This window comes from Folsomia candida, unplaced genomic scaffold, assembly GCF_002217175.1.
Source record: "Folsomia candida strain VU population unplaced genomic scaffold, ASM221717v1 Fcan01_Sc001, whole genome shotgun sequence".
Taxonomy (NCBI): Eukaryota; Metazoa; Arthropoda; class Collembola; order Entomobryomorpha; family Isotomidae; genus Folsomia; species Folsomia candida.
The window spans coordinates 10,817,031-10,834,055 of NW_019091193.1; the positions used below are offsets into that span (position 1 = coordinate 10,817,031).

Here is a 17,025-nt window from a genome sequence, read left to right on the forward strand (position 1 = left end):
CCGTCGCCTTCGTTTTTTTGAAACTTTGATCTTATTTATCAAATTAATTTGTGTGAGAGAGAAAGAAACTTTTGGACGTACTGACTCAGACGAGAATTTAGCGGGGTGGTGGTGGTGGATGAAAATCGTCTCATCTCGCCTCATATTTAACTCTTTCCCTCTCTCTCACTTCAACCCCGTTATTTGTCTCTGAACGTTCGATTCTCGTTTGCATGCAGTCAAACAAACAAGCATGAAATGACAGATGAAGAGTGAGTTTCTCATAATTTCGATCTGTCAACCAAATTTTCAAAAACTGTCTCGTGCGAAATATTTGCTACAAAAATACATTAATATTTACATAAATAAAGTTCTAGTGAGGAAGGTGATTAGTTGAAGAGTTCATAAGGTGGTGGTTTTTGGTTTTACAAGATGAGGTAAGAACTTTTAATTTAGTTTGACAATTCCCAGGACCTGGCTACAAATAATATTATTATTTAAGATGAATCTTAATTCATTGAGGTTGGTTTTCTATGTCTAAATTGTTTTTATTTTTCCAGTGCGTTATCATGCGATCATTGTGGGGCGCTGTTCGCATTTTCCCAAAGTTTGAAAAGGCATGAACGAAACCGTATTTCCAGAGGAGGGACTTGCCCCACTCCTAGAAGGTAACAAGTTTTGTGGGTCATGTATGTTAGCATAACATACAGCTTAACATTTAGTAACCCTCCTCTCAAAATATATACAGAAAAGATAATGAAGACGGAAGATATTCCTGCGCGATGGAGGGATGCGGACAGGACTTTGAGACTGCTGACAAGAGGAACAAGCATGAGAGGAAAGATCATCGTGCAACAAATGAAAAGTATGTTTTTAATTTTTACTCATCCAGGTCCTGGCTATGAATGAATATATGTTAATGATAAACTAATAATTTATGGTGTTATTTGTATTTGTAGCGAAGAAGCAAGTAGCTTATACACATTTCAATGTGAAGTTTGTGATGCCTATTTGGGGAATGAGAGGTCGTTGGGTAGACATATGGATTCTCATAAAAACCCAGATTTCGGCGGGTATTCGAAGAGAATGTAGGTGTACAACATAATGCATAGTTATATGACGTTTTGACCAGGTCCTGGGATTTATCATATTTGTATTTATTAAGTTTTGGTGAGAACAGTGAGGGCGGAGTGACTCACAATTGCAGATCTTGCCCATTAAAATTTAATTCTGAGTCAACTTTAACAGTCCATCAGTATGTATTTCATCGACCAGTTGAGATGATGCGCGAATTGACGTAAGTTTTTTGCTCGTTATAATTCATCCTTATCCATTAGATTTATCGTTTGTGTATAATTTCTCGTTTTACAGCGATCAGTTATTGAAGCTCAAGAGTCCACTTATTCCAGCCCATGGCTTTACTCCCCGTGCCCTTCCTCCCAGTAACCTGGCTAAAGCTGCAGAAGAGGAGAACTGGATGTTCAGATGGATCATGGGTTTCATGAACTTCAAGCTCAAAATACTCGATCGACGTCTATACTCCGTCTACCTAGTTGGGGTTCTCGGTCCCAAGTATAAAGGGGGAGAGGACATCAGATCCTTCATTAAGAAGAATCCTGACCAGCTTTCGCTGTACATTGGACGAACGAGCTGCCAACTCCTGATTGACAGCCACCATTTCCAAATGCTGACTCCCCTCTCTGAACCAGCCTGTCGAGGACAAACTATTATTCTTCTAAACACCACTCAGTTCCAGGGAGACTGGCGGCGGAAGACGGGAAAGATCAGGAGACTTGAAGCCAGAATGATTGTATGTACATTTTTATTGGGCCAACCATGACATTATTTTAATTAAACTCTCTCTCTCTCTGTTCACAGGAGGTGGCATTGACTGACAAGGAGTATCAGCCAGTTCCTGGGGTACCACAATACAAGATCCTCAACTCCAACCGAGAGACGTTTCAGCTGGCCAATTTGGATGAAAAATTGTGTATGGCCGAACACTATAGGGTGCGGATGTCGGGAATTGGGGCAAATTCTGGGGACAAAATGTGACACTAAATACTATCGGTGCAAATTAGTAAATGACGACTGGGCAACCGATGAATTTGCGTGTCCACCTGGGAGCCTTTACGATCCAGACACTACAACATGTCGAACCCCTGCAGACATTGGATGTTAGACTCGTCTGAAATTCACTAATTCGTCGAATTAGTGAAACTCAAAAGTTACTAATGTGTCATATGTATACCCAATATTACGAACAATAACTATACGCAAATGTACATATGTATGTACACGAGGGTATGACAATCATCAATCAAGAAAGTTAATAAATCTTTCCATTATTCTATTGTAATTTCAAAAATTTCAATTTTTTATACGACTTCACTTTCTTTTTCATAGATTTCCCAACTGCATTTTAGTCATGCGTCATTAGCGAATATTGACAGTCTCTAATATTGACACTCTGTGGTCACATGTCACATTAATTTATTCCACCAGCTCTTAATTTCACTTAAACTCATAATATCAACTTATTATTAACCGTGTCATAAGCATGTACGCGTATCAGTTTTATTCAGTTGTGGTATGCAAGGAAGGGTCTGCTTTTCAGAACGATTTCTAAGTGTCACTCACCTGGCATTCAAATCCTAATCCTAAATCGACGTAATTATGCACAAAAGCGGATTACGTATGTACATTCATTGAAAATGGACACTTGAGTTGCGAAACCTATTCACTTCACTTGAGGTGAAAATTAACGTCTGTGCTCCCAATTTACACTATAACGCCCGTCTCTGCATGTGCATATGCATGTATATCTGAAGTATTATTAAGGGCAGTATACGCCCGATACAAAGACTTTGTTTCTGCACTCTTCCTACACCACAAACCAGGGTGAATTTTTGACCTTGATTAAAGTCTTACTTTGCATTAATTGACAGCAAACTAAATTTTACATAATACTGTCAATTTAATATTTAAAAAAATTATGTGTACGTCATAACTAACCAGCCAACAACACACATTATGAATCAAGCAATATTAAACATGGTCATTTAGCAGAAATAAACAAGTCAAAAATGGAAATGTTAATATTTTATTTGGTTAAAAAATCTTTTAAGACCTATACCATGACTGCAAGAATGAATATTATTCTTTTTCTGCAACTTAAAATTGCTGAGTTTGTGGAACAGCGTTTTTATCGACGATTTTTTTTCCTCAGGTAACATAGCTTATATTAAATGGAACAATTCTAATTTAAGTTTACAATGCGGTTGGAATAGTGAAATAGAAATATCCCGTAAACTTCCGTTGCAAGAATAATACGTGCTGAAATGAGGGCACACATTTTTATGCCATAACAAGTATTGTTATTAGTATTCTTCTGGCTTCTGTTCTATACTGTCATATCATTTGGCTGAACCACTTGGCCAATTAGCAAATAAAGTCAACCATCATACACACGACTTTTACCAGATATGGGACCCACCAAATTTTTGTTCTGAATGTGCCCACCAGCTTCATGAAAGGATTTACTATCAGCGTCAATTTTGTCACTTATGGAATTTCGTAATCTTCTTAGTAAAAGCCAAATAAAAGATGAACTGTCTGACAAGGTAAAAAAAAGTGCACTTGTTTTCCTATGTCGAGTTCTGCTTCAGTTGACGGTATTTATTACGGTTGTCACATTTTCTACATTACGACGATCCCTATGCTATGCTAGTTGGTTACCCATTACCAATAATTGTGAAGCTGTTTTCCTGGTCGTGACTGCCATTTACCTGCTATCCAATTTTTGTCCTTTCAATTCAAATCAACATCATTTACTGAACATGATGATCAAATAGCCGGGTCAGGCAGAGGACTCGAGATCATTTATATTTGAAAAAAATGAGGTGACTGGTGAAATATGGATAATGAGAGCAAAATTGAATTTAGAGCACACAAAGGGAGGATTTATTAAATAGGTACTTTGAGTGCCGGTGTAAAAACGGATCATGAAAGGTTCATTACTGATTGTTCCAAAAATGTGGATTTGAAGCTTACCGTTATTTCTAAAGGCAAAGGTCAATTACTGTTTCCCGAGATCTTTTGCCATGAAATGAATTAATAAAAGCTTCAACCACAACATGGTGCATATGTACCTATAGACGTGTAAAGATATTGTGGGGAGCATTTATGTTGTTGATCGACATGATTGTTTTGGTGGTTAAATTTCCTTTGTTAAATAAAATCGCTGTTGAAAATTTCTAAATTGCATTGATCGCAGGTTATCAATCAATAAGAAAGAGCGTTTTTATCCTCTTGTGCCAATACTGTTCCGATGCCGAATTGAACGTACGCATGAACTGCGAAGATAGGAATCTATATGATTTATTTCTCACTTCGGAAGAACTTTGTATCCTATTGTTCACAATTCCAGTTCAATTACGAGTGAGACGAGGAGTTGGGATGCAGGTGAGTGAGGTGTTCACAAGAAGCCGTCAAGGCCGTGACCAAGATTAGCATCAAGATCAGGATCAATGATGACTGTTTGATCGAATTGCCATTAAGGTTAACACAAATTATTGCTACTGACGTAGTGACGTGGCAAAGCTAAGCGTACGATAGTGAGGGGGGACAGCCAAATTGTTTGGTATTGTTGCGTACATTACATGTGCATTCTGGGATCTCTTACAATAAAACGCCATGTTCATGCGTAAGTTTGTAAAGGCCGTGACCTACGGCTACCGTGATTGGTTTGTTAGCTCCAATCATGAATTACGCAACTAATATTTTATGTCTAGTTTCCACCGGTGGGACTCAACGGGAACTTTGGAATAAAGTCCCTGGCGACTGTTTCCACAATTTTGTCTGTATATGTGGGTCTCAAAAGAATGGAAAACAAAAAGTTTGAATGACCACACCCCTGCCCTGAGGAGAAGACGGGGACGGAAGTCCCGGGATCCATTTGCGTAAAATTTGCGACCCTGTAGCTCCAATTCAGATTTATCGCGTATTTACTCCCGAATTACAGGCTTCTCAACTAGTCGATAAGTAATAGTCAGTAGTAAGTGGTTATTACCTATTGTGGTCACACTTATTACTAATACATACTAAATTCTTGTGTCATTCCATTTTAAAATTGTAGTCTCGTCTCGTTAAAGTAGATGATTTGTCAGTTTTTAATGTCGTCATTACCCAAAGTGCTAACTTGGCAGATTTTACTACGGATGTGACAGCATACCCAAAGGCGTTATCTCGAGATTACGAACACATGTTCTTCCTCCTCCTTGCATAGACTAACTTCCAAATCAATTTTTTAAGCTAAATCGAAAAAAACGAGTAAAGCATTCTCTCGGCCTCATTAAACACACACCAATGAAATTATATTGCTTCGACAACACAGTTTTGTCTCAACGACCACTTAGCAAATCAATAAACAACACAACTGACTGGAAAATGGAGTCTAAATTAATCGAAATTCAGACACCTCCATTTATGATTCAAGGTAACACTCGTATGTTACGTATCAGAATAATCCATTCTGCAAACTAGAAAATTCAACTAAGTTTTGCCGTTGGTGATTTTTGTTGCGTCTCATATGGTTTGTACCTTAAATGGTTTACATAAATGGGATCACCTCATAAAACATTTGCAAATATTGAATATATTAACCTATTTTCGAGTAAGTCAGTAAAACAAATATTGAATTACTATTTTAAATTTGCACAATAAGTCAAACCAATTTGGTATTGCTACTGAATATGCAAATATGCATGTAATAGAGTAGCAAGTGTTTATGTACAGACGTAATTGATTTACGAGAAAACGCCTCACAGCATTTTTCCAACGTAGAATTAAAACTTACAGTTTACTTAAGATTTTCTGCAATGAAAACCATTATTAACAGGTCCAACAGACTAAAGTTTCCGATAAGATCATCTACCAACAAATTGCTAATTATGTAGGCTAAGGTTGCACATGTATGTATATAGACTTTGCAAATAATGTTGAAAAAAACTTTGCAAACAATCTCGGTCCTTTGGCCATGTTGTTGGAGAGAAATGGAGATTGCGAGATTAAACCTTAATGATGATTATCGGCTGCGGAAATCAACTAATTTAGCAATAAATCTATCAACCCTGCTCACCAACAACGATAACGGTAGGTGAATCAGTGCATAATTATTTATCAGAAACCTTAACTGTACAGAACATACACGTAGTGTTGCCTGAATGTACAGTAGCTTTTTGGTATGCTTATCCCATGAAATAAATTGTCAAATAAGACATAGCATGCATCCCTCTTATGTATATTTATCAGGTCTAATAATTACCATCACAAAAGACAATGCAACCCTTAGTTTTGTATGAAACTGACTTAATTGGGCAATTAGGAAGAGCAATAAATTAATTTGATGATAAACACGCATATATTATAGAGAAATGGCAAGGCTCACCTCATTGTCATGTAGACATTGGACATATTGAAATTGTTGTGGCTGCGTATTCTGCAAAGCAAGACTTCTGGCCATCAGCCGACCTGAAACATAAAATTCATTGTACATTTGTGTCCCGTAATGAATTAGCTAATGACGGATACCTCCAAATGCTCCCAAACTGCCAGTCAGGAAATTGGAGTTGGTCTTCTGTGGGTACGGATAGGAATTATTATTTGTACCCCCAAGGTCCGCCCAGACGCCCAACAGGCGTAGCACCGAACCAGCCCTTGTTGTGGATCTCAAGTAAACTGATTTGTTGTCCGGTTCTGCAGAAAAAATGGAATCAATGAAGGAACGGAAATTGTATGATATCCAATCCACCGAAACAATGGATTTTCTGCACATTCTGCACTACACATAAACTAAACATGCAATTCATGATGCCCCATAGTGAGCTGAAAAATATGCACATGCTGAACCACAACCATTCTCCATATTTCCGAATGTCTCATCCTAGTTTTCAATGATGAAGATATCAAATAAATTGTCTAGCAGGTAGGAGTGAGACCCATCAGAATCATATTATTATCTCCATATAATAGCTGACAAGACAACAGGAAGGATAGGTCATTGGCTTGAAAGGGTGGAAATACAACTGAGATTCAAAGCGTTTAGTTCCATCATCATCCAAGATGCACTTGAATTCTAATCTTGTGTTTCATTGAATTCTGTTCTATCTAATAAACGATAATGGATCTTGAAGTCTTTCTTTGATACAACTCATTATTATTATCGTTATTGTTACTATGATCATATAAATATGCAGCATAATCTCGTGCGGGAGTTCGTAATGGTTGTATGCACACCTTACGTTATTCCTTTGTAATCTTCCACGTTCCATATCTCGGGCAAATCTATTTTAATGTCATTACCGTAATTTTGCCTAAAAGATGATATAGGGAATGATGTCGATGTTATCATCTAGCTCTAATAATCGTTTCTGGTTTGATCCGTCTACTGGTGGGACTCGGAGGTTGACTTCCTTTGAAATAACTGAACAATGGTAACTTTTTTTTTGAAGTACATAGGCCAACTCCGAATAAGGATCAATTCATATACCTGCTCGCAGCAGGAATCGATCCAAAAAGAGTTATTATTATTATTTAGCATGCATATTGTAGTCTGACGTATCACGGTTAGAAATACACAATTAATGAAGTACACATAATGTAAAACTGTTCCAGGTCAGTCATCAGTGGTAATGAGGGAACTAAATATTGGCCAACGGTCAAAAATTTAGCAGAGATTAATACCTTGCAATTTGTCTGAGCATAAGAAATTACTCCAAAAAATATGACAGTTGCTGAAAAGCTTATGTACTTTGTGTGTTGTTTGTATTTATGCATTTATGCATACGCAACCACTCTGTTCCATTGCAAAGATTAAAAATACAGGCTCTAAGAATCTGCATCATTTTGCTATATAACTTTTCGCAATTCAGGTTCTTGAATTAGAATAACAACGATGCTCCAGTATTTGACCATCTGTCGTCGTATTAAGGTGACAGGACGATGATGATATTACTAGGTCGGCTGGCTGATCGGATACGGATAAAAAAATCGATCGAGTTCAACTCGTTAAGTGACTTTGTTACTTTCAAAACAACAGATGCTCAAAGTCATGAGGTTACAGACGACTGCATGTCGTTAATACTAATCCTAGTCTCACTACTGGCTGAAAAGGTCAGCAATCGCATGCCCATGAAACGAAAGAGACGATCTCTGAATGATCAGCAGTTGGCTGCATGACCTGCAATTTCAACTCTCGCAAATTTCGCTTGCATTTTAGAGGCATTCATTCTTCATCTCAAGATATGCACATGGCACGTTGTGTTATGATTGCTGTAACCCGCCTTCCGTTAATTGCGCTTGATTTCTGTTCTGTTGTGCTTTCGTTAGTGCTTTGTGTAATTGCAGATAAGGTGCATACATACATTGACACTTTGGAGATAAACGCTCAAAATTTGCAACATCCGGTGATTAATTAATTGCAGACTTACCATTGGAATCGGTTAACTTGTAAACTGGCACGTCAAACTTTGTCAGGAAAGCAGGAACTCTAGCCGCCGCAACTTGGCCCATAGACGTGTGTCTGTAATGAATTAAGTTGAATTTAGAATTTGTTGGTAAATAAGCAGAGAAAACTTATCACTAGTTTCTTACGTCATTGCACATTCCTTCCCCTCCTGATTCAGAAGCGTAAACCAACCTGAGAAATAAAATATAAACAAAATCATGAACACTGTACCACATTTAAATATTCCCATTAAATTAAAAAAATTGACGGTCAATTAAATTAGGCACGAGAAAACTTTACATAAAATCATAATTTTTGTAGAACGAGACAAATGGCGAAATATCAAATTAATAGTTTTTAGTGGAAGAGACGTGCAAAACTCTTGATGTGTAATTTTCAGTAGTAATTTCTATTCAACGCTAATGAATAATCAAAGTAAATGTAATTTCCAAAATGAACCAAAGAGATCCAGTACCCAACCAAGACTTGTAACATTTAAGGTATATACATTCATATGCATGGTTTTGGTAGCATATACACATGTATACACATACTCAGAAAATTCGTTGGATTTAATGACAATAACAATTTGTAAATAATGTCCAATGATGATATAGTATTCGACTCATTGTAGTTGATTCTCAACTTTTTTAGTGGATTTTAGTCTGCAAAGATCTGAGAGACATGGAAGGATGACAGGAAATAACGCTTCATTTGAACAAAATCTTCTTCATTTTCTTTTCAATTACATAGATCGAGTGAGCAAGTAGTATTGAATTTTTGTTCTGAGAATATTTTAAATACAACAATTTAACTGCTTTTGACCAATTGCAATAAATCACAAGGAATCTTGCCTACTTAGTTAGATTTTATCAGTATTATTACGTGCCATTAATATTGCAAATTACAAAGATTTAAACCCCATACGTGAAATGCATAAGTATATTTGATATTTACTTTGTTGCCCACGTTCGTAGAGAAAGTCGGTAGCATTTCACAATTAGTAAGTACCCATGTAACTCTAAACTAGGAGCAATTTGTCACATGTCAATAACTCAGAAAAATTTGAAGGTAATTGAATTATAGGGTTCGCAATAATGCACTTTCTATATTAAAGTGATCAGACCCTCACTACGTACAGTTTGCCTGTTGAGACATGCTCACTTCTTATCTCGTCACAAAATCGCAATTTAATGCAGCAATGAGGTGCTTCAATGAATTGTTAAACACTTTTGATTAATACCTCATTCGTCTAATTTCCAAAGAACAAATGTAAATTCATTAGCCAAAAGTGATAAAGCTTTCAGTTTTGGTTGCAGAATTTGCAGGTGATGGAAGAAGATTACAAGAGTCATTGCAATAATGGTGTGAGTGTGACCAGTATGTGAGAGGGTAAAGGGTACAATAAATTTGTTTTGAATGGTGTACCGCATGATTTGCAAAAAGTATCATCCTTCTTATGGTCATGGCGGATTTCTGCATTGCTTCTCGTTTGAATGCAGCAGGAGAACACAATAACAAATCCGCCACACATTCATACATGTTTTTGTACTTAAAAACTGTCTGCTGATCTTGTCAATCCGAAACTAATCAAGACAAATGAAAGTCGTCTCACCAATTGTTGCACACCTTTCGAAATTAATATGAAGCAAGTTTGGGCAAAAACTGGTAAATTTTGTCATTCATCCCACTCCACAACCTGTCGTGCTCTCGACTTTACCTTAAATTTTAGGTGCAAGTCTTCACATAAGAATGGTATATCCTCGTCGTCGTTACATTTTTAGTGCTAAACATTTGTCTTCTCATACGACGCAGTCAGTCAGTAGTAGGAATATCTCGGATGAAGTAGCGGGTTTTAACGTGGGAGGTGAGGTTGTACGTTGTAGTCCAACTATCTACCCAATAAGCAAAGCTAAATTGCACTTTTGTAAAAAAAAGACGCAACTTTTTACGCTAACCATATAGCAGTGCCAATAAAACTAGCTAAAATTGTAAAAAAAATCCAAGTTCCACCTTATTAATCCCAAAATGAAAAAAATATAGTAGGGATTCTGCACGATTCTAATTGTGCCGTTGTGTCACCCGAAGTTTAGGTTGATGGACAGAAACAAGAAATGTCACGATGGGAAGAAGGATCAACACGAACTTGATCTATATTTCCCAACAAGAGGACCGCAACAATCAAGTGACGATTGTTGATTTGTATACACCGCAAAACGGTGACGTTTTATGTAACGGACCTCTTTTAAATGATTGATGGATTTCTCTTACGCATTTATGTATGCGCGGAATGTGCAAAGCGATAAAATCTCAATTGGAGATGATCAAATTAAAAAAGGCATCAAAATCACAATCTGATAACAAAATCATTGCTGTAATCGATTACTCGTCGATATTCACGGCAGGTGATGGCAAACATGTAATGAATGGCTGGTACAAAATGTGTAATATTTATGCACATCCACACCTGTAAATAGGGAATCTCAAAGTACGACACACTAAGATTTGGGCGAAGAATGAGACTAGCTGTGGTCAGATAGATTGCGTGTATTCTTGTGGTGTGGTTTTTAAGCGTACATGTACATACGCGTCCAACGTCGTGAATCTTGTAGTTGAAACTTTGCAAATCACTGCGCAAGAATTCCGTTGATCTCTGATTAAAATTTACTAGTTTATAAAGTACTGCTAACCTGATTGCTTAATGCACTGATATGATTCTTTGACCTAATTGGATTTACATATGCATTATCTACTTATTAAGTGCGTATATTGCTAAAAACCTCCGGAAATGTCAAGTTTATCTTCATCTTGACATTATTGGCAAAAATCCTAATGGACTGTAACATAGTCACGTATTTTTACCCAAAAATTCACATTTTTTTGGTAAAAATAGCTGATGACTTTATAGTATAATTATCAAGTCATGAACACGTTTAATATAAACAATCATTTTACAGCTACATACATTTTCCTCTTATTGATCAATATTTATTGCCTGTATGGATTGGTATATTCGCAATACATAAATTGGCTGATCACATAGAAATCCCATCTCACTGCACTGGTGTGGGAAACATTTTGTACGTAGAATTGGTTATTTGGTGGAATGATCTAATGGCAATCATTTCGTGAGAGCATAATAATCCATCAGAATTTACGCAAGGTCAGACGATGCATGATTGGCCTATCAACAGGCACATAAGCGTTGCAAGGATCAATATATGTAATGTTTGGTTGGAATGAATTTTAAAATCCTTGGTTCCAGTCTCGCCCTTTGTTTCGCCGCATTAATCTTTATTTATTTCACTTTTTATCAATATTTGTATCCTAATTGTGTACAGATTACTCTCCACAGAATTTCCGTCTCTAATAAGAAGAAGGTAATTAGTTCATAGATTTACCTCCACAGCTATTGAGAAATTTGGTAGCGCTAATACAATAGTTACTACTTACATAGACACACATAAGCTAATGTGACCCTGAGCACTGTGTGCAAGTCGTAAAGCTACCGCACTTCCTCTCCGCCATGTAAATATATTTTTGTGTATAAACAAATAATTCATATCCAATCGCAAATAGCGAATCATTGACAGACAATTGACCCACCGTTGCGTTTCGTTTTGCATTAACGACAACTACGAAGGAGGGCCGCTAATTAAATTTTAGTGCTGCGATTGCATGGACGAATGGACAAAAAGTATGTCGTGTCGTGGAGTCCCAGTAGTTGATGATTAACACTCAATTCAATTGTCTGTCCTGGTCGTCATTATGCAACCACATGTATTTGTACAGGTCCTGAATATTTACACAGAGCACACACATAATGTTTTTCCACTACATTTTTGCCGACCTTTGCGCAAGTTTCATTGTTTACAAACAATAAGAGTCTGGTAATTAATTGAATAAGAAAATGGATCATTGACACTATGAAATGTGACAAGGATTCATTACTGTTCAAAAACTGAATAACTTGATATAAAATCGTTTTCTGCATATGCATATCATACTTACTCAAATATTTACTGGAAAAAGGTATTTGAAAGTTACTAAAACTGAAATTTATGCATTTTTGTCATTAATGTTAATCAGCTTTTGCTGACCTCCAAAACTAAAACGGGTAGACTCGTACAATGAAAATATAATTGTTGGAAAACAACTTTGTATGTAGAACAATATGGTCAAGTTTTAATTGTTCACAATTCATTTGATAAAAAAGCATGTCATCTCTTAATTTAATTGTGACGCCAAATCGTCATCGTCATGCAGCAGGATCACACATCCGAATTATGCAGATGTTCATTCAGTACTCGAATCTTATAATTTCCTAGTTTTTTTATATCTTTTCCTTGTATGGCGACTGGATTTTTCAACATAATCTGTTAACGCCAGCGTCAGTAGGCAAGAGAATTTTTTTCTACTGTCATGCCATAGTCATTCTATCAGTGATTTTCATACACTGCATTACACAACTCCATTACAATTATTCGGGTCTTTACTTCTTGTCAAACTTGATTTCTCGTCAATTTGCCAAGAAGACCACAACAATAAAATTAGACGTTCTACTCGATTAATGAGCTTCACTTGTCAAAATATGTATCTATATGCACATCTTGTCATAGCCATGCAGGTTTATGCACTTCTGAGACTCTTATTCCTGACTGTTGATTCAATTTGCTAAAATAAGATCATAATCACAGAACTAAAGCAGCAATGTCAAAATTTACAGATGGGAGTGTAATGACATGTTCGTTGCAACATTCTGTGTATGCTAAATGTATCATCCTCAGGCAAAAATAACATGTTCTGGTACTTTTACTACTTAATTCCAACCGAACCTTAAGCAACGCTAAGAAGAGAGGTTAACATCCTTCTGCCAAATTTGGTGTTACTCATCCTTCTTATTTTTGCCCACAAGTGTATAAAACCACGACAGTGCTAGTTTCTGCACAGATAGGATTGTTAAGAGAGCGAGAAAATGAGGTAAAGTGGGTTGACAACGGACTAGAAGAGTTTATTACCTAACCACATAGCGACGCTCGGCAGCAGAAGATCAATCTCAGTAAAGACCACAGAAGACTAATAAGCGTAATATCTTGGGTACACATTATGTAAATATACACCTTTCATTTTGCCACCTTTCTGGAAATGGGAATGACTACGCTCATGCCTGTGTAAATGCAACAAGTATTAAAGCGTGTCATTTATCATGGGGAGGGAGGACAACTGATGGAAATTAGCGACAGGACTTGCATTACAATATCCATGCGGAGGCAAAGTGACTACAAATTCTGCAAAGTCAATTCCATTCATCTTCAGTGACAGTGGTCGTGGTCATGCCATAGACTCTGCCAACGGGAATCCAACAATGATGCCAGTTTCACTGATTAACCAAGTAAATAACTGGCCAACCCAATCTTAATGGTTCAAGGTCCGCTATAAAGCTCCTTTGTAAATACAGAACCATTATGGCCCCGTCGCTGAACGAGGCGATTGAACTGAGGCCAATTTAACAATTAAGATTAAGCCCAATTGTATGCTATCAGTAACACTAAATTTCATTTATAGTTATCCGTAAACCGTAATAATTTCAATTCGGGTATAAATGCGGTCGGCGGATTAATAAATTAAATTTAACTAACTGATCGGATGTACATGTAATAGTCGTAATAATGGGCGAAAAAGCAGCTATTTAATTTCATTCCACAGCACTTAACGCTACATTTCAATTTAATACATCATCCTCCTCGTCATCATGATAATCATCATCATCATCAAATCTTCTGACTTGACATAACGATGTGTCCAAGTCTACAATAAAATTAATCACATCCTTGGTTAAAGAAGAATCAGAATCACTCGTCAAGTCCTAGGTGACAAGCATGAAGACTTCCGCACTGGGGTAAAAAAAAACTTGGATAATATGGTGTGTGATGCGATGGGAAATTAACTCATTTAGGTTAATTGATTCTGTACAAAGGAGCATCTTTTTGTAACACTTGATAGTTTTCAAATAAATAACTGTTCAAGAAACCACTTCATAAACAAGAAAGCAGCCGCACTTCTGTCTGATAGAGAAGCTGATAAGTTATTGTTAAGACCTTCACTTATTTAGGGTGCACTCGACTCTTCAACAATGCTCTTCAGTTTACAGGGATAATAGCAGCCTTACCCAACGATGGCATAAAAAGTGTATTTTATTACAAGTCAGTTTCCAACGGTGGTGACGTTAATGTTCATTACATTTGCAACGCGGACCACAAAGAGTATTTAGTTGAAAACGGAGCCAAAAATGCGTCTTTAACTGTTTCATAAACATAATCGAATGGGTGTTGAATGTTGACATTTTAATAAACTTAATAGTTTGTTGTATAATACATAGATAGTAAAATTCTCAAGTAGATGAGCTCACAAAATTTAAATTGGACATGTCACAAACCGCAATTAGTTCAATCAAAAAATCAAATCTGCACCACATACTTGCTAGCAACCAATCATACATATTATGCTTTTATGTATGTACATTATTATCTGACTTGGTTGGCCTGTCGTAGGCAATCGTGGGCATATGAGTTGAGGAAAAGAAAGTGAATACCACGAAACTCGGCCAATTGAGGAAGTGCGAGATGCCAGATGAGTTCTGTCGCAATGTAATGCTTCAATTTGAATAATCTCATTTAAGTACTCTCATCAATAATAAAATATTCGGCATTTCTATGCGTGTGTAGTATCTCCTAATAAAATCATCATATTGGTATAAATAAAAATGCACCAGTGGAGCCAATCACCTTGACTAAAGTCTGGGAACGAAACTCAACTTATCTGATTGATACAAAATGACGTGACTGGTTGTACGTAAATTTTGTTTGGTGGGAGTATGTACAAACAAAGTGTGAATGAGAATGACGAGGTAAATTTCCAAGGATGAGATAAATGCCATCACTGAAAATGCAGTTGCTGCTTTAGATTAGTCTCTTGCAAAGATGCGGCATTACTTTGGAAGATAATGGAAGATACGACGACTTCAATAAAACTTGACATTTTCATTTGGAAAAGATGACGAGCTGATTTGAGTTTAATTCAGAGGTGAGAATTGAAAATTGATGTGAACTCCCAATTTTATATTCGGCTGAGCCACATGTATTTTTGTATATTGGCCATAAGTGTCAATGCCCGTCATCTCAGAACAGTTTTATCAGTGCATTGGATTAAATCGTCAAGTCCAAATATGTAGAAGAAGATTATAATGAAATGCGGATGGTTTATTGTGATTTTATTGCCTGGGTGCGGAAAAGAAACTGAAATGAAAAATATGTTCCATTGTTGTGCTCGTAGGTAGAATTGAAATTGCGAATGGAGCGAGTGATACGACAAAAAAAGGAGATACATAAAGTTAACGAAATCGGAGATAGACAATGAAACCGTGGGTGTGAAAATCCTATTTGTTTTCTTCTAAAGGCTCGCAACGCCTTCATTTTTATTCTCCATGCCGAGGTGGTCATTCGCTTGGTCATTGTTATTGTAACACTGATAAGAATGAAAATAAGATTCTGACTGGGCAAAAAAACGTGCAGATTTATATGAAATTTTATACTTATTTCTTCACATAATTGAACAAGGAACACTACCAACGTTTTAGACAATAATTTGGCGCTGGCAGATGCCAACAATTCTGAACAATACCAAACCTTTAATTTCTCGACACAGATCTGTAGTATAATAAATTATTGTACAATTGAATAAAAAATTCAATTTCAATGAATGTGTAGGCGATCTTTGGCTTGCTATGTCTAATGCTTTTGACAAAGTTGAACGATTTCTGGATTTTTTAATATAATTAATGACTTCATAATATATTTATGACAGTGCCGTTCTACAATTTCTGACACCTCTCCACTGCACCTTTTTTATTAACGAAATATGTTACACAATTGTCAGCCTGTGCGTTAATAAGTGACTCATCAACTAATATAAAATAAATGGCTATATATACAAAAGAAAAGGGCAAAAACTGCAAACATGTTCATCTCAACCGACAGTCCAGAAAAAGCCACACACGTGATAAATAAATAAACTCCAAATTTGGCAACCTCTTCTCCCTTTTCTGTCAGCGAATGAGTATGAACATAAATGGTAAATATAATACCAAATCCCTTTGTTGATTTACATTAAAATTGAGATTTTACACTTCCATGTCCTTTAACTAAATACAATGGCTCGAATAACTTGGCTGCATTTACACTTAAACGCATATATTTCTCGTGCATTATTCATAAGATTCGTTCGGCGTCTTTCATCTCAGTCCTATTGCTTCCCTTAATTTTCAATTACAAAATTACTTGAACACCGTGTTTGAGTAGTTTGTGCAAATGTAAACTTGTCGTTTGAAAGTTAAAGGAGAAAGTGTTTCTTTAGGATGATTTAAGCTAAATATCTTGAATGCGAAATAAAGAACCCGTCGTCTTTGGACAATGCCATGCTTTAAAGTTCGCAGTGGAGGAATGACGGAAGACGGAGATATTACAACCCAAGTTACAAAGCAG

At 36.5% G+C, this 17,025-nt stretch overlaps 2 protein-coding genes across 2 annotated transcripts in view; one reads left to right on the forward strand and one right to left on the reverse strand.

Moving 5' to 3' along the window:
* LOC110846120 overlaps positions 1 to 17,025 on the reverse strand; it is a 33,922-nt gene that overhangs the window by 4,638 nt on the left and 12,259 nt on the right. The window contains exons 3-6 of the mRNA XM_022092755.2: positions 8,632 to 8,677; positions 8,469 to 8,560; positions 6,571 to 6,735; positions 6,428 to 6,510 (exon numbers count right to left, since the gene is read on the reverse strand). Coding sequence (XP_021948447.1) covers positions 6,428 to 6,510; positions 6,571 to 6,735; positions 8,469 to 8,560; positions 8,632 to 8,677 — 386 coding nt within the window. The remainder of the gene's footprint in view (positions 1 to 6,427; positions 6,511 to 6,570; positions 6,736 to 8,468; positions 8,561 to 8,631; positions 8,678 to 17,025) is intronic.
* On the forward strand, positions 87 to 2,347 carry LOC110846128. Its single transcript, XM_022092766.2, has 6 exons — positions 87 to 647; positions 728 to 844; positions 939 to 1,067; positions 1,145 to 1,276; positions 1,351 to 1,789; positions 1,858 to 2,347. Exons 2-6 carry the CDS (start codon positions 762 to 764, stop codon positions 2,032 to 2,034), a joined length of 960 nt encoding a protein of 319 aa, XP_021948458.2. The 5' UTR covers positions 87 to 647; positions 728 to 761; the 3' UTR covers positions 2,035 to 2,347.

Excerpts from the sequence above, each read along its gene's own strand:
- LOC110846128 (XM_022092766.2), top strand. The coding sequence starts at position 762 with ATGGAGGGATGCGGACAGGACTTTGAGACTGCTGACAAGAGGAACAAG. Across the intron at positions 845-938 it reads CATCGTGCAACAAATGAAAA|CGAAGAAGCAAGTAGCTTAT; the intron begins GTATGTTTTTAA and ends TTGTATTTGTAG. Across the intron at positions 1,068-1,144 it reads GGCGGGTATTCGAAGAGAAT|TTTTGGTGAGAACAGTGAGG; the intron begins GTAGGTGTACAA and ends GTATTTATTAAG.